The following is a 24,103-nucleotide window of genomic DNA, read 5'->3' as shown; positions in this document are numbered from 1 at the left end:
GTTTGGCAGTCTTGACTCGATGAGCTTCCTTCAGGTTCCGGGCACGGACTTCTGGGTTGGAAATGAACTCCACTTGTTGCACAGGGAACCAGCCTCGCTCCCCATCTGAGAGTCTCATGCCCTCCAGCCAGCCTACAGGCAATGGGTGGGAAGAAGAATTACCCAGACAGACTCACAATAATTCCCCCAGACTTTTCTGAATGGTAAGGCTGAAATGACTAGGGAGGCCCCAGCATTGGGAAATCCAGTCTCCCAGTATGTTAACCATGCTGCTCTAGGTCTGGCAAGGTCTACAACTGCCTACTCCTGAACTACTCTTACGCATTCAACTATGTTTCCCCCAAAATATATGTTGAAGTTCTAACCCCAGGTGCCTCAGAACGTGACCTTGTTTGTGAACAGGGTTGTTGCAGGTGTAATTAGTAAGGTTAAGATGAGGTCATACTGAGCAAAGTGGGCCATTAATCCCATATAATCAGTAGCCTTACAAAAAGACAGAAATTTGGACACACACACACACATACACACACACACACAGAAGGAAGACAGAGGTAGAGATCGGAATTATACTGCCATAAGCCAAGGAATACCTGGAGCCACCAGAAGCTGGAAGAGACAAGGAAGGATCTTCCCTGAAAGGCTTCAGAGGGAGTACGGCCCTGCCAACACTTTGACCTCGGATTTCTGGCTTCCAGAACCATGAGAGAATAAACTTGTATTGTTTTAAGGCACCGTACTTGTGGTACTTTGTTATGCAGCCCTAGGAAATGAATACATCTACCTATAGTGTCCCACCTCCAACGCCCAGCTTACTCCTGGGCTCTCCCTCTTACCATCGCTGCTCTGCTGAGTCACCATTACCACGTCTGCCTTCTCTAGCGCCAACTCGTCATTCTCTCGGGGTTTGTAGGCTCGAAGGCACTGTACTTGCGGGGAGTCTTTGGAAGAGAAGAGGGTGAAGAGAGGTTAGGAAAGGCACATGACTGGAACAGAAGAGGAATTACAGGGGAAGCATATGAGGACTCAGGATAAAGTCTGGGCTTTAGAAAGTTACAGACAAGTGAGACAGAAGAATCTTTCTCCTCTACCAGGAAACAAAAGGGCCAATAAGGAAATGAAAATACTGGAACTGAAATGAGTCAAAAATTCTATTTCTCCGGGGAAGATGCATTGAGAAGTCCACTGTAACAACCTTCAGTGACTCATTACAAATACTCAGATTCTGCTAGAGGCCCACATTCCCTCTGTAACTTTCCCTGACTCTCCAGTCCACCAAGGATCCTGAACTCCTTTAACACTAATTGTCTAGGCCACACCATCTACCTCTTGTCTAATTGCCTTGTGTATGTGTTCTGCCTCTTCAACTAGATTGTAAAATCTGAAGCTGTGACTCATTCTCCATTTTTGTCACAGTACCTACCAGATCGGGCTGGAAGAGCTGCAGCCATGGGGCTCCAGGTACAATCAAAGTAAGGCACTCAATCCCCTCAGCTTTGGTTTCCCCACTTGTAAATGACTGGGTTGATCAAGATGACCCCTCGGGAGATTTTCTGTATTTCTGTGTTTTTCTGAGCCAGAGGAAATTTCGTTTTTAAGATCAAGATAACAAGCCTCAGAGGTCTTCTGACCCATTAGCCTCCAACCTTACACTCTTTCTCCTTTACCACACTGCACTGGTTCCCTCAGAAAACAAACAGAATGCTGCATTATTGTCTGTATTTCATTTACATTTCTTTTTAATATTTACTAATTTTTGAGAGAGACAGAGAGAAAGCAGGACAGAAGATCCAAAGTGGGCTCTGTGCCGACAGCAGGGAGCTCGATGCAGGGCTCAAAGTCACAAACTGTAATATCATGACCAGAGCTAAAGTTGGATGCTCAACTGACTGAGCCACCCAGGCGCCCTGATCCATTTTCTAAAGCTTATCTCCAATCTGCCACTCATAAGACCACAGTGAAGGAGGACATCTTGCCTTCCTTCCAGCTGGGGGACTGAAGGCCAGCAGATGGGTTCACAGAGTGAATAAGGTAATAGAACTCAGTTTACAACCTGAGTTCTCCTACTTCCTTTTCAGAGGTTCTTTGTATTTGTTTGTTCTTTTGAGTCACCAGTGTTCCTTTGTGTTCAGTTCGTCTCTGGATACCAGTTAGGGAATTCTCGCTGAAGGACAACTGTGGGGCTTTAGGAGACCCAGAAATCTACTCTTCACATGAATGCCAGACACATGCATAATGTGCGTGTATGTCTGTGGCTACCTGGAAGCCTGGGCTAAGGGTGGTGAGCTCAGGTCATTCTTCACAGGAGAGGGTGTGGTTATGACAGATCTACTGGGTTGCTTCCTTCCACAACTCCTACTCCAACCATCCTATTTCTCCCTATTTCCCCAAGACGTTCAGGCAGGTAAAATCTAGGCAGAATAATCGCAGGATAGATTTACAGGGACAAATATTTAAAAAGAGCAAATTATGGCCCAAGGGAGAAGATATACGGCAGAGGAGGTGGTGGCATAGTGGTGAGTAGTCTTAGGTGGATCATCTCAGCTGCTTAAGCTCCAATGGCCAGACTTCCACTCTGAAATTCTGGATAAAAGCAATAAGTGGAAGGTTCTCAGAGTTACCACCCAGCCTCCTAAAGTCCTGCATCCAAAGGTGACTTCTGGCCCTGCCATTTTTCTCTGCCTTTTATACCCTCACTCACCGTAACACTCTAGAAGGTCCAACTCCTCTCTGGGCATGGCCAAGGCTGAGATCCATCGAAGCTTTTCACTTCTGAGAAAACAAAGCAGGGTCAGCTGCTTCAGCTGTAGCTCTGGGGTAGAGGACAAAGGCCAAGGATGGGGTAGGGAAATGACTGTGGGAAAGACTTGGCCGGTTCAAAGCATTGTTTAGTTCAATGACATCAAGCACAAAAGTCAATGGGACTTTGCTTGGTTGGAAATATAAGATCTCCAACTGTGTGTTAATGTGTTTTGTCACCCTTTATTTTTCTCCTTCTCTTTCCAGGCTTACCCTCTTAATAGCATATCTTTCAAGTGGGGACAGAATGTTAGCTTTAGACACATGAGATTTTCCATTTTGTAATAAGCAAGATGTCCATCTTAGTTTAGATCCCCACTATCACTCTGCAGAATTCTCCACACTCTACTCCCCACCTCCCTTCCTCCAAATACTTCAGAGATGAAAAATATTTTGTAATCACAATTAGATCAGGGAGACATCTGTGCTATTTTTTTTTTTTTTTTTTTTGGTCGTGCAATATAACCCAAGCTGATTTTGTAATCATCTGAAGGATTTTGCATTATCTTAGCCTCTGCTTCCAAAAACGCTGGAGTAATTGAGAGCTGACACTATTTCTATTCCAGGAAGAGGCTGCCCCAAATACTAAACAAAGAACAGGAGTCTGTAACTGACTACCTGACGGTGGTCACAGTTTGCATACAAACCCCTGTACCAGCCCCTCTATTCCATAAGTGAAGACGGGTAAGGTCGATCCTACCCAGAGATGTCTTCCAAGAGACAAAATGGAGAAAAGTATCTACAACATAGGGATCGATCCTCAGACCGTTTAGCATCATGTCAAACCTTTAAAGGGAGAGGCTTCTTGTATCTCTTGTAACAGCAGCAACAGCTATGAGCTTATAGTTTGTTCATTGTTTTAGGCACTGTTACTACATTTTATAGGTATTACTTTTAATACTCCCCAAAATGTATGTGTGTGTATTATATTATTATAATAATGTAATTATATAATATGATATATTATAAAATATATAACATATTATAATATATAATAATGTATATTATTATTATTACTAAAAACATGAGCAAATCACGGTTGTCAACACTATGGATTTCTGCTCAACAGAGGCCTGGGTTGGAAAGTGGGAGGGAGGAAAGCTAAAGACCCCCCAGTGCTTGTCTTAGTCACAAAGTGTCCACCAGCCTTCGGCACTGCAGAGTTTCTGGCTTATACACATGACTCGTGGACGTCAGTAATTCAATTCTTTAGTTACTCCATACCAGCCCGTCTCTTCTCTGTTGTCTCGCTCACTTTGTCCTTCTTGACTGAAGAGCAGAAAATAGATGCTAAACATCGGCAGCAACTCTGTACCCCTTCCCACCCCGTCTCCTGCAAGTCGTCTATTAGCTCAGAGTTTGGGTTTGGATTTCTCCTTGGATGCTCTCAGTCCGGAATGGGCTAGATCGTGCTGCGGCTGTCCTCTGGACACAGTTTCTGTCTCAGCCCCACTTTCTTCCCAGGCTGTCCTCCCTTCCTCCCTCCCCCCGACTCCTCTGCCCAGCCCCATCTCACTGGGTCTCTGTGCTGAAGAGGAACTCAGTCTGGGTGCCCTGTGCGTTGTGCAGCAGGAAGAGCCGGAAGAGGTTTTTGTGAGGTCCGTGTAGCTTCATTTCACACTTTTCCCCTCGGATGGAGGAGAAGGGAGCATGGTCGAATACCAGGAACCGGCTACCCCTGCAAAATACGAGGCTTTTCAACTTGATTCTACAGTTGTTATGCTTCAGCCACCATCATACCTTTGGATTCAAAATCCCTGTCCTTTGCAGCTTGCAAATCCTCATAAAAACCACGAGGTGGTGCTACCTTGCTCCCAAGATGGTGGCTCCAGAGAACCCAGGGATTTGTCACAGAGCTGGGAAACCACATGTCTAGTACAATGAATACTTCACCACTTTAAAGAGTTGAAGAGATCGAATCAATACCAATTTTCTAAAGCCCTTAGGACCAAAGAGTTAGGATCTGGAATTGGCTAAGAACCTCTAGACTAGTAGGCTGAGTCTAGCCCAAACAAGCTAATTTGAGAATGTGAGCAGCTCATTTGCTACATTTTGCTCCATGTCTACAACATAGTTCAGGCCCTGCCACGTGATCTTGTGACATAATTTGGTGGGATCCCCTTTTCTGCTTCGGACCTTTCTTTCTCTTCTCTAGCCCATGACCTGCACTCCATGGGTTGAGCCACTGAGAAGGGCTCCCCCAGGAACACGACCCTTTACTGTCCCTTTTAGTCCTGCCCTCTGGCCCCATCCCCTTTCCCTCCCGTTCTAGTCACTGACTCTCGGGGCCGAGACAGCAACAGACAGTCGTTGAAGAGATGCAGGTGAACTGGACGCGTGTTCAGTTTCCTTCGCGGCCCTGGGGACAGACTGAACTCGAGGGCCGTCAGCTCTCCACTCTTCACCAGCCAGCGTGACTGCGATATGAGCGGGAATATCTACAGGGAGGGGAGGACAGAAGAGGCAGCGCGTCACAGACAGGGCAAGCGAGAGGCTTCCTTGGTCCCGCCCTCCTCACCATGCCTCTTCCTCGTGGCTTCCGCCACTGACACCCTCTTCCACATCATCCTTCCTGTTCATCACCCATCCACTTAGACTGTTCCTCCCAGAGCCCTCTACCTACCACTGTCTACCGTGTGGCCCCCACGTCCACCCATCAGGCGAACAGAAGGTGCCTACGCTCCAACCCAGGACAGTGACTATGTGACAAAGCCCAGCCCTAGAAGCCTGAACTGAAGGACAACTGGATGACCCCAGTCGAGGCATGTGAAGGAACACGGCAGGGAACCGTATGCTGTGTGTCTTAGAAGTTAAAGGATTCGTGCAGTTCTGACTTTTGTTCTTTCTCTGATTATAACCAGAGACGTAACAGGAGCAGCTGGAGCCGTAAGTGGGAACAGGGATAAGGAGAAGTAGGTGGGGTCTGCTCGGAGTTGCAAGTTGGGTAAAGATAGGGGTGCTGGAATACAATTAATACGGGGATAAAGGATTCCCCTCTCTTCGAGGGAAATAAGGATGGGACCTGTTCTGAGGCGGAATCTGAATGCGGAATGCTTATTTTACATTTGTATTTTGATGGGAGATTTTGGCCCTATATTTGGAATCCATTTCACATTGCGTTGGTTAGATTAGATGAAGACTTGATCGAATATTGACTGATTTAAGTACCAAATGTTACTGTCATCAAGGCTTACACTGATAGGTTCTCCCTCACCTGTCCCATTCCCAAATGCACATTCTCCCCCTCAGGTAACCCCTGTCCTACCTTTCTCATGTGCCCCTTCCAGCCTATCTCCACGTAGACACAAGCAAATGCATGCACAGATCTGTACCCACGGTAATATGCTACGGTACGCACAGCTCTGTGTCTTTCCCTTTTCAATTAACAATATACCACAGAGATTGAAGTAGGCATTTGGGTGTCCCAGAAACAGGCCAGAATAGAAGACACACAGCAGTAAGGGCAGAGACCGGGACGGCGCGCGCAAGATGGTTCTACGCTAGAGGCTTGCCTGTGGCGGCTTCCCAGGCAGGGTGGAGGTGCAGGGGACCAACTCACTTTGCACTCAAACTCAATCTTCTGGCTCAGGTAGATGAGCTCCTCTGTCCGGCGCATCCTCTGGACATTGTTGTTGCAGTCTCGGATCAGCTGAACCGTGGGTAGGTTGAGGAAAGAGGAAGAGCACTGTGTTAGAGGCTTTGATCTTTGAGTCCTCTGCAAGAAATCTGGAAGTTGGTTGCGACGGCCTCCGTCTTTTCTAGCAGGCTGGAATGGTGTGAGGGCAGCACCAAATGGCAGTTCTAGGCCTCGGGTATATTTTGTATGACCTGACGCCATTCCGGGGCGGAGTGGACGTAAGATTTAATCTGGGGCTGGTGGCAGTGACAGCATGGCCCCTTGGTGTAGAGCATCCTCAGTGTGGGAAGGAGGCTGGGGGGAGGGGGCGGGTGTCTGGAGGTTTGGTGGGTACAGTGAGGTGGCTGAGCGATCCCATGAGCAGGGACCCCTGCTCTCTGGAGTCACGGGCCTGCGCAGAAGAATTCTCTGTGAAGGACAATCCTGGGCGTCTGAGTGGGGGTGGTGGCTGCTTACCTCCTCCAAGGCATGATGTGCCTTGGTGGCTTCTGCTTCCTCTGAAGAGCCAGGCTGTGTTCTCTTCAGAATGTTCTGTAGGACAAACAGTAAGCAGGAGCCACATGGAAAGAAGGGACGGGAAAACAGGAAGAGAGAACTGTGGGTAAGCTACTGAAGTCTAGGAACCAAATTTTTGCAGCAAATTCACCCTGGGGGAGAGCGGTGAGGGCGGAGGGCAGAAGAAGGCTCACGTGGTCCACAGGGTGTGGAAGAGGAGCAGAAGCATGCATGGTCCCGGGCCCTGGGGCTCCCGGAGATCATTTCTTTCGGGTGGAAGGAAGAGGTCTGGGGGACAGGGCGGCGGGGGCGGGGGGGACGTGCTGTACCTGAAGCAGCAGTTTGAGACGGGTGATGCGCTGGAAAGGCAGGATCAGGAAGGACTTGAGGGAAAGGCGCTGGCAGACAGGATCGCTCTCCAGCTTCTCCAGAACCTCCCGGAAGCTGCTGTTGCTGTTCCTGCGTGGGCAGCGAGCCTCCAGTGAGGAGGGCCGTGGGGAGGACTGGGGACACAGCGGAGGCACAGGGAGTAGAGATACAGTGGAATGTCTATGGTGGGGGCGCCCACGTGTGACGGCTGAGGGCGTCTGACCTGGAAGGTGCTTTGGGGTTGGGATCACAGAGCAGGCACAAGAAACATGGGCTCTTGGGATGCTGCTCGGGATTGGGGTCCGGGGGTTTTAGTGCAGCAAGGTCACTGCAGGGCTCGCGTGGGGACTGAATAGGGATCAGGTCTCACAGCAGGACTTGGAAGGTGCGTTCCTGGTAGGTCTGGTTGGTGACGTAAGGCAGGTAGACCCGGCGGAAGTTGGGGGCATGGTTCAGGACCACATCGCACACTTGGAAGGTGAAGATGTTGTTCTCGAAGTTCTCCTCCAGGTCTGAAAGGAACCTGTATAGTATTCACACACGTCTCATGAGACTTGGGGGCCTCACGTGAGCAGCTGACGGACCCCTCCTACACCTTGAGTTTGTGACTCCTTCTTTCTGTTAGGCGGTAACTTCTACTGACTGTCCTTAGCTCGGTGCCCCTGCCGTGCTCTAGCGTTCTCTCCAAGGCAATCCCTAGTTTGCCCTGATCTAACCCTCTGCTCCTTATATTCCATTTCTTGTTCTTCTTTTGGTTCTGCTCTGGCTCTCTGATCTTCACCCGTTGCCCATATCCCATCTCCAGTGCATCCCCTCAACCTGGGAAGCATCTCTCATTCATCTGTTCACCCGTTAACGGATCTACCCACCCACATACCTTCTCCCCTTCTTTGCTCTCCCTATTCCCACAGCGCTGGGAATCATGGAGGGAGAGCAAGGAGAGGGTTTCTGAGAGAAAAGAAAACCCAACTGACAGTTTAGAGGCTAAAGACACTGAGACTGAGTTTGGGACAAGAGGAATCTCACGTGGTGCTGACTTCACGCACGTCCTGTAAACGAGAGAAGAGCCACTGGTATTCTTGGTTGGTAAGGGTGGCCCGCAGCGGGGCGGAAAGCTGGAAATGGTCCACTGCCACATGCAGACTGCGCAGGTATGAGGCCTCTGACACAATCAGCTCGAATTTGGCCTGGAGGGTAGGAGAGGAGATTGATTAAAAATAGTCACCGAGGGGCACCTGGGTGGCTCGGCCGGATGAGCGTCCGACTTCAGCTCAGGTCATGACCTCACGGTTTGTGGGTTTGAGCCCCACGTCGGGCTGGCTGCTGTCAGCACGGAGCCAGCTTCAGATCCTCTGTCCCCTTCTCTCTCTGCCCCTCCCTGGCTCAGGCTTGCTCTTTCTCTCTCTCAAGAATAAATAAACATTAAAATAACATAAAAAAACAAACATAAAATAACAAACATAAAATAACATAAAATAACATAAAATAAAATAAAATAAAATAAAATAAAATAAAATAAAATAAAATAAAATAAAATAAAATAAAATAAAATAAAATAAAATCGTTCTCGAGTCCCTGGCACTTGCCAGCCACTGCATAATGTTCGAGGGGCAGAGCAGGGAAGGGGGCAGACCCTCTCTGATAGCTTGCAGTCACATCAGAGCCTAACCTGGTATCAGGAGGACAGGGACAGAGCATTTGAGGCCGAGGGAAGAATGTGTACAAGCCCCTAAAGGTAGAAGAGAAAAAGGTACTTTCAAGAAGCTTAAGTAAACTGAGTGATTTGGGGAACTAAGTATTTATACTAAAGGAGTGGCAGGACCTGGAGCCGGAGAGGTAAATGGGGTGTCTTCTGGAGGATTCCGTAAACAAGGTAAAACGGTTTGGACGTAAGACAACGGGAAGGTTAAAAGAGGCTTTACGTAGGGAAATAACCTGATCAGATTTGGTTTCTGTAAAGGCTATTTCTGAGCACGGCATGGAGAAAAGAGCCGAAGGGGCAGGGGTGTCACGTTAGGAAGCCGTCGTAGTAATTCCGGGTGACAGATAGAAGCCTGAATGGCCACGGGGATGGGAGAGGTCGGCCAGTTTCGTAACTTTTGAGGAGGCAGATTCGGAAGAACTTGGTTCTTTGCTAGAAACGGGGGCTGGAAGAGCAGACGGAGTCACAGCTAATGTGTCAGCTTTGGAGTTTGGTAACTGAATGAATGGCGGACTGACTCACTCTCTGAGCCACAGGACTTTGAAAGAGGAACAGATTTAGGGGATGAAGGTGATTTGAGGTTTGGGGAAACACGGGCGCAAGGAGGATATTTGAGAACGAGTTGGTGCTGTTGAGGTTTAATGGAGAAGGTCCAGCACGTGAGAACTTGCGTGGACTTTCCAGCAGGGGGCGCAATGGCTCACGGCCCTGTCCTCCTCGCGCTGGGCCACCCCTACTCTTCATCCAAGCATGCAGCTTCGGGGTAGATGCACGAACAGAACAGAAAAGGCAAAGAAGACACACGCACACACCTGGGTAATGACCCTGGTAATGACGGTTGAGTCCTGGTTCCAACATTCAACTGACGATAGGACTTGGAGTGGCTCATTTAACCTCACTGAACCTCAGAGCTTCTTGCCTTTTTGTGTAGGTACAGTGACCCCCATGTCACAAAGACGTTGTGCCAGTCACCAGAAATGGGGTTGGTGCAAGCACTTCGTAGACCCCAGAAGTGCTATTTTATGAAAGGACTATGTGCATATAAGCAGAGGCTTCTCTTCTCAGAAACGGAGACCAGGGCTGGCCCAGGAGCCCTGGTGGGATTCCCAGTATGCTGGAGTTGGTGAGAGAGCCAGGGTCCAAACGCTCTCCTGGTGTTTGGTCCTTAAGTATTGGGCAGATCACTGACTTTCTACATATCCTCTGTATGCTTGACAAGTTGAGGTCAGAACAAGAGCCCCAAGCCTGAGTCTCAAAAAAACCTAAACATTTATAGCTGCCTCTGTTTGATTTGTTTATCTCTAAGTCCTTCTGGCCAACATTTTCCTCCTTCCCACCTCTGAGAGAGGGAGAGTCTGGCAGTAATATGTATCAAACTAGGCACCAGACTTCACACTAAAAGCCAGACAGGGACATTTCATTTAAACCACACGGCCACCCTGAAAGGAAGACATCAGTATCCTCGAGTTTTAGGTGAGGAAACAGATTTAGTGAAGTTATCGAACTTGCAGTCACACAGCTACTAAATGGTGAAGCCAGGATTCACACCCAGGTTGGCCTGACTTGAAATTAAAGTACAGTAGAAAACATTTTTTGGGTGACTATTGTGCATTGGGCACTTATCTTTTTTGGCTCTCCCACTGACTATTGGTGACCCAGTTTTACGAATGGCAAAACAGAGAGGTAGAAAGAGCAAGTAATCTGGTCAAAGTTAAAGAGCCAGCAAACAGAGAAGTGGGCTCACAACCAGGTCATTTACTCCGGAACCCAGATACACAAACATGACTCCATGATGCCTTTCCATGGTGCCATACTGTCTTCCTGGGAAGAAAGGTTCTATTTTTTTTTTTTGTTTGTTTTTGTTTTTGTTTTTATTTTTGGGACAGAGAGAGACAGAGCATGAACGGGGGAGGGGCAGAGAGAGAGGGAGACACAGAATCGGAAACAGGCTCCAGGCTCCGAGCCATCAGCCCAGAGCCTGACGCGGGGCTCGAACTCACGGACCGCGAGATCGTGACCTGAGCTGAAGTTGGACGCTTAACCGACTGCGCCACCCAGGCGCCCCAAGGTTCTATTATTAAGAGCAGTTCTCCACGTAAAACCTATTAACGGTAATAAACACCGAACAGCCTTGCCACTGGGTCTAAGGACCGAGCTGAGATTTATGGTCATTCCAAAGCCTCTAGGAGACCAGTGGACCACAGGACAGCTACAAAGGACTCAGCAAAAGAGCCACTGCAGGTGCTTTGGTTGAAGAGAAAACCTCCAGTGTCGTGTGGAACCCTGGTTGAAGAGGGAAATTTTAGCCTAGACTGAATCCAGAGAAGGGATTAATTCCACACTCCTCCCAACAAATTCAGAGGCACAGTCACTTCCTACGAGCCCCAAATAGTGACAGGTGGGAGGAAGTGGCCCGTGCCGAGTGCAAGCGGGGAGGAGGGCCAGCGGGAAGGTTCAGAAAGCAGTTCAGACGCATCAGAGTGGAGAGGAGTGGAGAGGAGCGATAGCCGTGGTGCAGGGGCACGTGGTGGGTTTGTGATGGGGACAGCCTGCTCTTGCTGCCGGTGGCGGTAGCGAGCAGGAAATGAGAGCCTTTGCTTTCCCTCCAGTCCGCCCCTGCCCTGCCCGGTACCTCCTGCAGTTTTTGGTCTTCGTGGGTCATGGAGAGCAGCATGGTGCTATTGCGCACCACCGGGATCTCCTGCCAGAGGGAGCCGCTGGAGGCCACGGACAGGCGCTGCAGGTAAGACTCCGAGGAGACCAGGGCTCTCCGGGGCTGCCGGGGGGAGGCGGGCCCGGGCGCCTCTCCCAGGCTGTCCAGCCGCTGCTGGCTCTGAATCTCCTTGTTCAGAACCACATCGCTGTACTCCTGGTAAAGCAGATGGGCTGCAGGGGCGAGGCAGCACGGCAGAGGGAGAGAACGAGAGAGACAGGGATGCTGAGGCACAGAGACAGAAGCCGCCAAACTGCTTCCGGCTCTCCTGGCAATCCTCTCTCCCCGCAGATATCACCACCCCGCAGTGGGGAGCCGCGAGCGCCAGTGCTGGGCAGCAAGCCACGCCGGTCTACGGTTTTGCTTCAAGGTACTCACAGGAGTTGACGAGCTTCGAGCAGCGTCTTGAAAAGCCTCCCAACACCTCTTTTGGTTTCTTCTCCCTGTGGAGGCAAGAAGGGCTCTGGGGTGCTTGCTGGGCACTGAGGCAGAGAAGCCCCAGGTGACTATAGATGAGATAGTCTCTGATTTCTGGGATGTGTGCTGGGGTGTCAGGGCTGAATCCCCTGAAGAGGCAAGTTGTGGCCCGACCCATTTTTAGCCAGTTCAGAGCTTTTCTGGAAGACATACTGAACTTCCACGGGGCGGTTAGTTCATGGCTAACGGGCCTACCTAGGAGGATGGGAGATTCAGACCCAGCTGACGGAACCAGGAAGATAAAAGATGCCCTTGCTCTGGAATCCTGGTCTATGTCTCTTCCCCTCCCCATCTCTGGAAGAGACAGGGTCCCAGAACCCTGGCAACTAATGGAAATCTCGGTATCCTCAGAAAAGACAGTACAAGTGTGTCTATTAAGAGAAAACATGACTCACCGAAAAACGATGGTGTCTGAAGGGCCAGGGGATTTTTCTACGGCTGGACCTTTTGTCTCTGAAAATGGAAATGGTGAAGAAACGGGATTTTAGAGGCACACTCTGACAGCCAAAGCAGGAAAGACCTAAAGTGGGAGACGTAGGTATCTGGGGGGATATGAGGGCTCAGCTGGGAGGACAGTGCCCAAGCAGAAAGCATGTGAGGACACCATTCCCAGGTAACGTCCTCGTCCCTGGTGTCAGAAGACAAGAAGAGGAAGTTTTCTCTACTACTAGGAGGACACCGAGCCGAAGAGTTGGGAAAAACAAACACAATAAAAGAACACCATGGCGGGTGACACGGATAGAGGGGAAGGAGAAGGCAGAGTGCTTCAGTGAGCACCACAACACTCTGAGTTGAGGTTGGGTATGTGGAGGAGTGAAGCCAGCAGAGGGAAGAGCAGAAGCCCTGGGGACAGATGAGTGAGGTGGAAAGAGCTGGAGAAAGCGTGGTCTGACACGAGTGTCCCCGTGATCCCTGCTCCTTGCTCACCTGAAGAGCCCTCAGGCAAGATAGAAGGCCTGCGCAGGCCTTGCCGATTCCAGCCCTTGTGCTTACTGGACCCCTCGCGAGGGTCTGCAACCTGCCCGCTGCCGCCCTCCGGGGGTCTCCCTGGGTCTCGCCTGTGGGGCCAGCTGGATGCCTTCTCCAGGTGGGGATGGCTGAGTTTGTCTGACTGCCTTGCTTGGCCTCGATCCAACCTCCTCAGGCCATTGGCTCCTTCCTGAGGGGCTGTTCTTCTCAAAGATCCTCTGGCAGGGGCCTCAGACTCTTCTGAGGGTCCTGGTTCAGAGGCAGGTCCCTGGAGCTCCAGATTCCAGGGCGTGGTTGGGGAAGAGGGACTCAGAAGGGTTGCCATGTTGCTGAAAGCCATGCCAGGGGACACTTCACTCTTATTCCTGCTGGTAGAAGCCAAAGAGTCTGTCGATCGACCCATAGCTGGAGGCCAGGAGGTACGTCCAACAGAATGGGGAGTGGAGACTGTCCACTCTTGACAAACAGGCCTTGGCTTGCCCTGACCCCCTGAATTCATGAGTCCTCCCTGAGTGGTCCTGCTCCTCCCCCTGGACTTTGGGGGTAATGGGGGTGGTTCAGTGGGGGGATCCATAATAGGGACAGGGGGTAGAGGCCTGTAGATCCTTGCACTACTAAAAGAAACAGGATGGTGGGACTGGGACAAATCAGGGGTTGGGGGTAATGGCTTGTTGTATCTCAGTTTGCGGGAGAACGAGGTCTGAGGAGGGTGGGGCGTGTCTGGGATAGAGGGCAGAGGTCGGTGCTGCCTTGCCACAAGGGGGTCAGGAACTGGGGGAAGTGGGCCTTTGGGGGGGCCATGTAGCCCCAAACCTGGGGCCAATGGAAGAGGATGGGCACACCGCTTCAGTGTGGAAACCCCTGCATGGAGATGGCTGTCTCTTTCCACCATGGAGGGTTGGACACGCCTCTTCTCTGGGGTAGGGGGGGGCAGAGGTTCATGGATCCTCATATCTACAGAGACAAGGGGTGGGGAAGAGCCATAGGCAGGAGGCCCTGGGGAAAAGGCTGAAGTGTGTGGGGAGCCCCATGGCTGGCTGCTGTGGGGACTGTTGGACATTTCTGGATTTGAAGTGAATTCTTGAGAGTCCTGCCCCAGAGTGGATAATGAACTAGGGGATTCTGGAATGATCCTGTGGTCCCTGCCACCTTTCCTGTCCCTTCTTGGAATCACAGAGCCACAGACGGCAGGTTTGGGGGGCCTCTGGGGCAACTCTGAATGGGAGAAGGAAAGTGATATTCCCAGCAGGTCCGGAGTCGGCTCTGTCCTATGAGAGCCCGGGAAGGAGTTGCTCCTCAGGTGCTGGACAGCCCCTGTAGGGTGGCTGGGGGCGCTCTGAGGGCTGGCCCAACTGGAGCTGGTGGAGGTTTCCACGGCGGCCTCTGCAGAGGGGAAGCCATGGAGGGCAGCAGCGGGAGTCTCCAAAGCCCCACAGTGAGATGCCCTGTTGGTCCAAACAGATGCTCTGGAGGTTTCTAGAGAATGGGCAGCAAGAGACGGCTCCCTCCTGGGAGAGGCAAGTGGGGAGCTGGCAGATGATGACGTAGTTGTGCTGGGGGAAGCTTCAGCAGGACTGGAAGGAGCTGAGTCTGGTGTCCTTGGAGGAGTCCCGGATGTACTGGCAGAGGCCATCTCAGTCCCCACGCCGAACACCGTCCCCTTCCTAGGCTCAGATCCCTCCTGCTGGCTATCCTGAGCTGCTTCTTGGTCAGGTGACTCCCCAACAGGAAAAGAGCCAGGTAAAGAAACGGGCTGGCAGGACCATCCTCCTGGCTCCAGTGTAGGACCCAGAGCTGTAGGGGATAGTTCCTCAGCCCGAGGCTCCTTCTGAGTCCCAGGAGTACTGGTCATGGGGTAACAGGCGTCTAGAAATAAGTCACAGGGAGAAGAGACCTCAGGGGCTACCAGAGCCAGTGTGGAAAGACCATCATGGGCTTCCCCTTCTCTGGTACTCTCTTGTCTGCCCTCTGCCCACAGCGGGTCCCCAACCCAACTCCCTGGTTCCTCCTCACTTGACCCCGCCTCCTCTACCTGCCCCTCCCCCAGCATCACTTGCCCCTGCAGAACTTGACCTTCTTGCCTTCCAGTTACTCTCCCTGGTTTCCCCACCAGGCTTTGATTCTCCTCATACGGGGCGTCCACGCTCCCCTCTTCTGTCCCCCCTAACGCCCTCCTCCCCTCCTCTCCCTGCTGTAGACCTCGCTGGCCCCGAGGCTTCCTCTCCTCCTCACCATAGCGCAGACCTTCCAATTCCCCACAAAGCCTCGTTCTTTCTCTCTGTTTTGCGAGCATCACATCACCTGGTGTCTGTTCCTGGCTTTGCCCGTGTTCTCCCTCCGTCCCCTTCTCCGGCTCTGCCAGTTGGTCCTGCTCCCCTACATGCCCACCCTCCCTGACAGTTCCTCCGTCCTGGAACCCCACTTCCGCTAGCCCCTGCTCCTCCAGCCCCTTGAGTGCCCCTCTCCCTTGACCTTCTCGCGCCCCCAGAGACCGCAGCTCTTCCCCCTGCCTGACGGAGCCCCGTGGCTGGTTGGTTTCTGACAGATGCTCTTCCCAGGCAGGTCCAAATCTGGGCTGAGCAGAGGTGTCTGGAAAAGTCTCCCCCTTCTCTTCTGCACGTTCCGTTCCCCAAATCAAAGAAGTGAGTTCTGGTCTAAATTCCATCTCCTCGCGGCCACCCAGCTCACTGGATACCGGGACCATGTCCAGGTGTTCATCCTGGGCAGGACGGGCCCCGGGCTCTGCGGGAGCCCGTGTCCTTGCCCGTCCGTCCTCCGGGCTCTGAGGCGCCACCTCCGGATGCTCTGGCGTGCCCCAGGTCTCACCCGCAGCGTCCTCCTGGTTGGTCTCCGCACCTGCAGAGGCTTCCTGGGGGAACGAGGTCATGCTCTCAGCTGCACAGCTGTCCACATCCCTTAGGTCTCTCTGCTGCGCCTCCGAGAGTCTGCGTCGCTCTGCCCAGGTACAGGATGGCACCTAGCCTTCTCGACCTTCGGGCCCCCAGGCGGCGGTCTGACTGCTCCCCCTGAGGGCTTCAGGGGTAACACTGAGCTCTGCTATGGCAGGGATGGGGATCGAGGCCCTGAGTGGGGGCTCCTCAGCCCGCATCAGGGCGAAGCCCTAGAGAGGAACAAAACACAAAGTGTCCATCACCCTTTCTGCTTCTACCTATCAAAGGAACACAGCAGCAAGGACGAGAGTGGGGGATTTCTTTGGTTCCACTTAGAGTCATTCTTTGAGACAAAAGATACTCAACAAAGTAAGCAAAAGCCTCTATAAAATGTATGTAGGCTTATTTATTTACCCATCTAATAAATATTTACCAATATTTAAGTGCGGGGCATTCAGTGGACAGGACAGAGAAAGACTGTGTCCTCATGGAGGCTTGTGGAAGAGACAGATAATAAATGATTCAATTAGAGGGTGAGACCGTTGTCAAAGAGCACCAAGCACTCCCAGGGGTCATTACTCTCCAGATTGCATTAGGTCATACTGTCTCTCCCGGTCTACTCTCTGGACACCAAGCGTGACTCAGTCCCCTATAACTCCCAGACACTGTGAGTGACACACCCTAGATCTAACAGCCCAGAGAAGCAGAGTCTGAAGGCGGAATCTTCCTCCAAAGCTGCCGATTGGATTAAAATAGGTCCGGCCATTGTAGCAAGTGAGTCCGAGGTACTCAGGCGTAGTGTTATCTCCCTATGTACAGTCTGGATTTTACTCATCTTATTTTCTTCTAGAGTGTCTAGCAGGGCCTTATAACTCATTAATAATTGTGTATGCAATTTTAGAAGCAGCTGTTGTAAAGCGGAATGATAACTAGACTCAGTAGATTAGAACCAGAGCAGACATGGTGCTTGCCCCTTTCTGCCAGGTCCAGGACACCTGCTGGGTGGGTACCCGCTACTCTCTTATACTGCTTTCCCCGCTGCTTTCAACAACCTTATGAACTCCTCCCATCACTTCTCAGAAGATCGACCTTCCCACCTGTCTTCTCACTTCCAAAAGAATACCACATCCCCCACCTTACAAAGAATTTAGAAACCAATGGAGAGAGGAGCTGCTTCAACTCCTTGTGATTCAGAGCGCTCTGTGTTTGGCTCTTTCCACTCTTCCTGCTTCCTGCTCTGAGAGCACAAGAGGCGTCCCTGCCCCGAGGCGCCATGTTCTTTAGCCCGGCTTCTTGTGGCATGGATTTTCTCTTCTTCTCACCCCTCGCCCCCTCTCTGTCAGAGCCATCCCACAACTGAAGCATGGCCCTGGCTTTCTCATCTAAACTGTAAAAGAATTGTTCATGCGTGTGGTCCTCACCTCCTCACCTCTCCACCTGCCTCTATCCACGCCTCACTGGTACCACTCTACCCACCGCCCCCACAATCGCCAATGTCGTGGCTCTTGTCGGTACTGGATACTCCTAACATTAGCACTCTTTCTTGTTATTTGTGAGACTACATACTCCTGGTTTAACCCTGGAAGATTTCCCAGTCCTCTGACCAGGTCACTGTGCTCCTCTGTCTACCACTTACCAGAGATCGTTCACATCACTTCTCCTCTGTAGCATTTGTACGGTTACCATTCTGTGTGCATCTTGATTTACCATCTATCCCAAATAACAGGGGGTAAGCTTCACAAGATCAAGAGCTACATCCGTCTCGCTCAACTGTCTCCACCTAGCCCAATACCCGGCCCACATTAAGTGCTCAGTAAATGGTTTTCAATTACAGAACAAAATTCTTGTTTCCCTCCTGGCCCCACCTGCCCCATATCGCACACGTTGCCAAGTCCTGTTGACCCCACCTCCTATGCACCTCACGTCTGTGCACATCTCTCCATCCACACTGCTAGCCCCTGGTGCGCTCTCCTGTCCTCTGTTACCAGGCCACCTGGGGTACAGCCTGGCCACCAGCCTCCACAGAGCTTCTCCTGCCCTGTTTTAAAAAAAAAATTTTTTTTTAAGGTTTATTCATTTTTCAGAGACAGAGAGACAGAGTGCGAGCGGGGAAGGGGCAGAGAGAGAGGGAGACACAGAATCTGAAATAGGCTCCAGGCTCTGAGCTGTCCACACAGAGCCCATCGTGGGGCCCGAACTCACAGACGGCAAGATGGCAAGATTGTAACCTGAGCTGAAGTCAGATGCTTAACCAACTGAGTCACCCAGGCGCCCCTCCTGCCCTATTCCCAAGGCATTCTCTGCTCTGCATGGGAGTGATCCTGAAAAGCCCCATTTGTAGTTTAAATTCTCCAGTGGCCTCCGACCACCAATGGGATGAAACCCAAACATTTAGCCTGGATTATATGCCCTCCACGCCTGGCCTCTGCCTTACTGCCCTCTGCCCCCAAACCCCCTACTCCCATGCTGTGGGCCTCTGCTGCTCCTGTGCTCGGCATCCTCTTCTGCCCCAGTGAACCCTTTATTTCTCTCACACTCACTGCACTTGTAATTACCAAGTTCATGTCTATTTTCCGGGCTAGAGAATGAACTTCATCAGGGCTCAAACACTGCCATGTTAGCTGCTCAGTCTCTTTGCCTGCAGCTTCCTTTGCTCGCCACAAAGATTTATTGCATGGATGAAGAGAGGAAGAAAACAGAGTTAAAAGAACGTCGTTCGATTTTTAGTTCGGTCTTTTACATATCTTGCTAGTTCTGCTCGTTGTAATTTCAGACAGTTGTAGGAATCCTGCAATTTATTGGAACGGCCATTTTCTTATCTTTAAAAAGGGTTTAAATTCTTTCTTTGCAAGGAGTTCTAATGAAGATCAAATAACATTAAAACGTACAGTGTCAACTTTAAGGGTCACAGAAGCGTTAGGGATTGTAATTACTGCCGAGGAAAGAGAAAGAAGAAAAGAGAAATGTAGGATTCATGAGCTGGAAGGATTTTTAGGGACATACAAGAGACGCTTGCAGATGAGGAAAGTGAAGGTCACATAACCTAGGCACTTGTTCAGACTTCTTAAGCAAATGGTACAGGTGAACTCAAACCAAGGTCTCCCGACGCAAGTCTGTGAGAAGCAGCCCCAAGTCCTGCTGGAAGAAGCTGGCAGGTGGCTGGCCTAGAGAAGATCCCAGGGGCCTACGGAACCCACAGCTGCCCCTGGACCCGCACATTTCCTATCTTCTCTAGGCTTAACGTGGGAGCCCAGCACCCAAAACGTCTGCTGTCCTGCTGAGATACTGCACACACATATACACGCTGGCACAGGCACCCATCCACACGTGCACACAGGCCATAAGCCGCCCTTGCAGTTTCTACGCAATAGAGCCTGATATAACCAAACAGGTCCCCAGCCACCCCACAGATGTAGCGTGTGACAGGTTCCTGGCCACCCCATAGACACAGATCCCATCTGTATGGGGCACAGAGCCACGTCTAACATAAGCATACTTGTGTAGAAGAATTTTTATGTCCTTTTCCAGTTAACTGACATGGTGCGTGATTTGCTCCCTATTTCTAGACCTAAGTACAAAATACTATAATCACTATGGATGATACTGTGACGTGACCCTATTCTCTCAACCACACATTAAATAACTGTAGTTGCTCGCCATAAACACTTTGTGAAACTTGGCTCCTACCGGCCTAAGAAGACTGTGTAAGTCCTAAGTCTTCTGTCACCCACATCTGTATTGTCCTGGCCCTGTCCCCACACACACTCTCATGTCCTCAGGACGGACAGCCTCTACATACACCTGTGTCTTCCTGCTCTGTTCAGGCTGCATCTCTCTGCACCCTGTGCCGCACAGACCTCTTCAGCTCAAGTTACACGAGGCGTGTCTGTCTCCTACAAGCCCACTGGCACTATTCCTGACACTGCCTCTATCCACTTGGAAATAATGGCAGTCACCGGGTCAGCCGCCATTTATCACAGAGGAAAAACATACCCTGTGTCCCCTATACCTGATCCTGTCCTAGTAATGCTATTGCAGTCAGGCACGACCAAGTACAACGTAAGAAAGCTAAAGGAAATCTGCAAGCCATGGTTCCACTCCCATAAAGGCATCAGGAGAGAGGCTTTTTGGATTGCCCGTTATGTTAGTCACCTCCTCATCTCCACTGGGGGGAAGGGGGTGAATAACCACCAATTATCAGAAAACAGGTAAACTGTGGCATCATGGTAAACTGGTCTTCCTCTAGACCAGAGACATTTTGCATCTGCTGACCCCATCCACATGTAACTTCTGGCAAGACAAAGCCCTAAGTCGCTCTATTAATAAATACAGCGACAGAGCTCAGTGTCTCCTTTGGAGCCCCCCAACACCTTAGGTCTTGTCCATTTCTAGTCACCAGACAGGGAATTGTATTTCACAGATTATCCCCTCCTCCCTATCATACTGCTTGTTCTTTGAACCGATGTTGAGTGTCATGTGTATTTTTCAGGACCAGGCTTCCTAGATTTTGTACCGTCAGATTCAAGTATTCTAGAATCTGACTTAACACCAAACATCACTGCAATACTCTTGAGATTACAACACTACTGAATTTACACGATACCGTCTATACTCCGGCTCACCTTAGGAAAATACCGCACATATCAAAACGTTCTCATTTTGATTTAGAAAATAAGACCACCATACAGATATGTGCCTTTACTCACTCTTTGATAATATTGCCCGCAGTGTTACAAAGATACTAAAATAAGAGAGCTTTCTGGACCACTAGCTTGCTAACACCTGTGTTCTATCCATTTGAGGAAAGCCCCACCATCCCGATGAAAAGTGTAATAAACATCTCTTATGTGTTCCCTGATGCTTGAAAACACCACATCATCCACTGTCTTGTAGACCACACGGGCTTACCTGGAACGTCATTAGTGGCAAATGACATACACCCCACAAATCCATCCACGGCCCTGGTGCCATCCACATAGATAACAAGAGTGTGAGCGCCCTCTGTGTGTCCTTAACACAGACCCTGAGGGGGACCTTGTTCTGGTCCACCTTGCAGACGCTATAAATGACCAGCTCCTGTTCACTCTATACACACAGTGACTCATCCCTGTCTACAGCAGAAGCTGCAAGTCACTTGTTTTGAGTCTACACCACTGACACTTTAGCAACACTGTTCCTGTTCGACCCATGATCCTGTGAGTGACCCCATTTTTGTCCACACCGCATTGTGACCAACCATTCCACACACCACAAATGACACGTTCCTGTCTATCCTACAGACACCATGCTTCATGTGGCCACAGACAACCTCAGACAGACTGTTACGGGAAGCCATACACTCTGGGGACCCCTAATATATGAGGACCCCTGACTATATTTAGAATTACTGTACTCTTTTAAGAGTACATACCTGCCTACCTCCCGGCCTCTCTCCTCCCCGCTAGGGTAACAACATGCAATCCTCCTGCTAAAGAGACTCTCTTAGAACTGATATCCCCATCCTTCTTCCTCCCCAGCCCCCAAGAACCCCCTCACTAGGCAGGTCTTCGGTTTTGTTAACCCAGGTTGGTTAACAAATGACCTCCACTTTGCTGGGGCCCGGGCCAGGAGCTCCCTCACGCTCCATGTGTAGGTAAAACAGCAAGTCTGAGAAAGAGGCCACATGCAGAGCTGTGTAGCTAGGAGCTGGGACTTCCGCAGGGGCCCAAGGCTGCAAGACCAGGAACGCAAGTCGCAAGTCGGGGAGCAAAGGAGGGAAGAAACTGGAAAGGAAAGTCACCCTCTCTCCCTGGTCTGACACACCCTTCCCCCTCAATCTGACAAGAGCCCTGGCCAGAGTTCACTTCTAGGTAGATGGGAAGGCAAATCTGTCTCGGGAATCCAAGATCCAGGAAGGGGAGAGGGCCTGAGATCTGAAACCCCAGGGACATCCGGATTAGCTTTCCTAGGGTAGTCCTGCTGAAAGGCAACCATAAATGATGCTCAGAACTAGCGTTGATCCGGCACCCCCACCGCAACCCCATCTCACCTCCCCAGCTGCAGAATGCAAAGTCACCATCGACAGAAGCTTTGGAAGTACTTCGAATATATGGGGGAATAGGGTGGGGGCAGGGCAGGAGTCCTTTTTACACGTTCAGGCGCTTCGTGGGGCAGAGGAGAGGCGTGTACTTAGACGTACACAGCATGCGAATCCAGAGGAAGATAAATGAAGGAAGGCCCAGGCCCGGGGAAGAAAAAGGAGACGACAAAAAACACCTCTAGTTAGGGGACAAGGACCACAAAGGGAACCTCAGTCGTTTCTTACTCCCGGGGGTTAGGTTTCCCCAGGGCCAAGACCCTGAAGGCAGAGGCCCGATTCTTGGCCCGGGGAACATCTGGGGTCCGGGTGCCCACTTCCAAGGCGGGGACCAGGCCGGAAGCAAATTTTTCAGGCAAGAGCCTTCCCTCTAGCTTCCTTCCTCTTCGGACCAGGGTACTCGGTCACACACCCCGAACTCTGCCTATCTGCCCTGCCCCCCATTTCCGGAGCCCGTGCCCGGAGACCCAGCTGGGGCTGGCCCGGGGTGGGGGGTGGGGGGGTGAAGGCCTAGACTCCCCGTCCTTCCCGGCCGTCCCTCACCTCCGCCGGGGCTCTACAGCCGCCCCGCCCGGGGCCCCCGAGCGGCGAGGGAGGAGGGCACCCACCTGGGCAGTGTCACATGCCGTCTCGGCCCGAGAGTCCCCTCCGGGTCCCAGGCGCCGGCCGGCCGTCCCCGACGCAGGCCCGGCCGCCCCAGCCGCCCCACCCGCGGCCCGCCCCTCCCCGCCCGGACGGGAGGGAGGGATCTGGCTCTCCTAGGAAGTTTCAGGTGTGGAAACCGCGGACACACCTTCCTGGGGGAGGGGCAGGGCCCGGCCGCGCCGGGGCCTCATTGGTGCGAAGCAGGCTCCCGCGTCAGAGCTGGGAAGTGGCGGGCGGGCGGGCCCGCAGGGGAGCCCGGGGCGCGGGGCGCGGGCGGCGGGGCGCGCGGGGGGCCCCGCGGAGGGCGGAGGGGGGGGGCTCTCGGGGGTCGCGTGGGTCCCCGCGGCGTGCCCGACTGTTTCTCCTCCCGTGTTTTCTCCGGGTCGCCGCCTGAGCCTGCCTCCGGACCCCCCGCGATCTGCCGCTTTCTGCGGGTGCTTCTCTTTTGGCGGATCTGTGCCCGCGGAGGTCTGAGTCGGTGTGCGCTTTGGGGCGCTTGGCTCGGGGCCTCAGTGTTCGTTTCCCTCCCTTGACGTCCACCTGTCTCCATGTTTTAGGGCCCAGAAGCATGCATCTCTAAAACAGCACGGCCATGCCTCTCCTCTCTGTATTACCTGTTTGCTTCTGTCGTTTTTAAGGTTCGTTTCAGTTTGGTGATGTGCCTTACCACATGCGTTCCTTCTGCAGTCTTCCCGGGACGTGTGTGTGTTTGTGTGTTTGTGCCTATGTCTCAGGCCTGTGTGTTTTCTCATGCTTGTACTATTGATTTCTTTTTTTTTTTTTCTCTTTTTTTTCAGATTCTTCCAGGGAAACCTCTGTTCTGTTGGTCTCGGAGGCCACGCTTTGGGGGGGGGGGGGGGGGGGTCCATCCTCTACCTCTCCATTGACTTCACCGAATACCACAATGTTCTAAGGGGGCAGCCACACACACGTAGGAAGAACCCCTCACCTTGAGGGACCCAGATTCTTGGCATTTTTTTTTTTTTTTTTAAATCAAACCACCACCCCCTCCCCAGCCCCAGTCATTACTCTCGAGGGCTTCCCATGGGGCTATGCCAAGTAGAATCTTACTAGGCTCTCTGGCTGTTTTGTTCTTGGGAATGCCGTGATCTACACACCCATGTATCTAAGTGGGTTAGACCGTTTCCAGATTACCCTGTGCATTGACCGCTCCACTGATCCCGTCTGACCACACCCACCAGGTTTTTGAAGACTTTAGGAGAGAATATCATTAAGGTAGAACGGTGTCTTCTCCAATAAAGTCCTGAGGCATCTCTGTGTTCAGAGAACGAGCTTCAGTCATCATTACTCTGAAGGGTTAAGCCCTCAACAG

At 51.6% G+C, this 24,103-nt stretch overlaps 2 protein-coding genes across 2 annotated transcripts; both read right to left on the bottom strand.

Annotated features, from left to right (window-relative positions):
• Positions 1-204: 204 nt before the first annotated feature.
• ARHGEF5 (Rho guanine nucleotide exchange factor 5) lies at positions 205-16,132 on the bottom strand (the record flags this gene model as incomplete). Its single annotated transcript, XM_019453092.2, has 14 exons — positions 205-760; positions 834-938; positions 2,699-2,769; positions 4,313-4,474; positions 5,077-5,234; positions 6,356-6,445; positions 6,890-6,964; positions 7,258-7,387; positions 7,668-7,820; positions 8,324-8,484; positions 11,632-11,885; positions 12,091-12,155; positions 12,585-12,642; positions 13,117-16,132. Coding segments are annotated over 14 exons (4,797 nt in total), but the record flags the coding sequence as incomplete, so codon positions are not given.
• Positions 16,042-23,320, bottom strand: LOC128775486 (proline-rich proteoglycan 2-like). The gene is made up of 4 exons (XM_053896748.1): positions 23,010-23,320; positions 22,734-22,922; positions 17,915-18,087; positions 16,042-16,279 (listed from the first exon to the last, which is right to left on the bottom strand). The coding sequence occupies exons 1-4, from the start codon at positions 23,318-23,320 to the stop codon at positions 16,257-16,259; spliced, it is 696 nt and encodes a 231-aa protein (XP_053752723.1). The 3' UTR covers positions 16,042-16,256.
• Between the last annotated feature and the right edge of the window lie 783 nt (positions 23,321-24,103).

The sequence above is a fragment of the Panthera pardus genome, unplaced genomic scaffold, assembly GCF_024362965.1.
Source record: "Panthera pardus isolate Hobbes unplaced genomic scaffold, ASM2436296v1 HiC_scaffold_8, whole genome shotgun sequence".
Classification (NCBI taxonomy): domain Eukaryota; kingdom Metazoa; phylum Chordata; class Mammalia; order Carnivora; family Felidae; genus Panthera; species Panthera pardus.
Note: the sequence above shows the minus strand (reverse complement) of the source record. Positions and strands in the feature narration are given on the sequence as shown.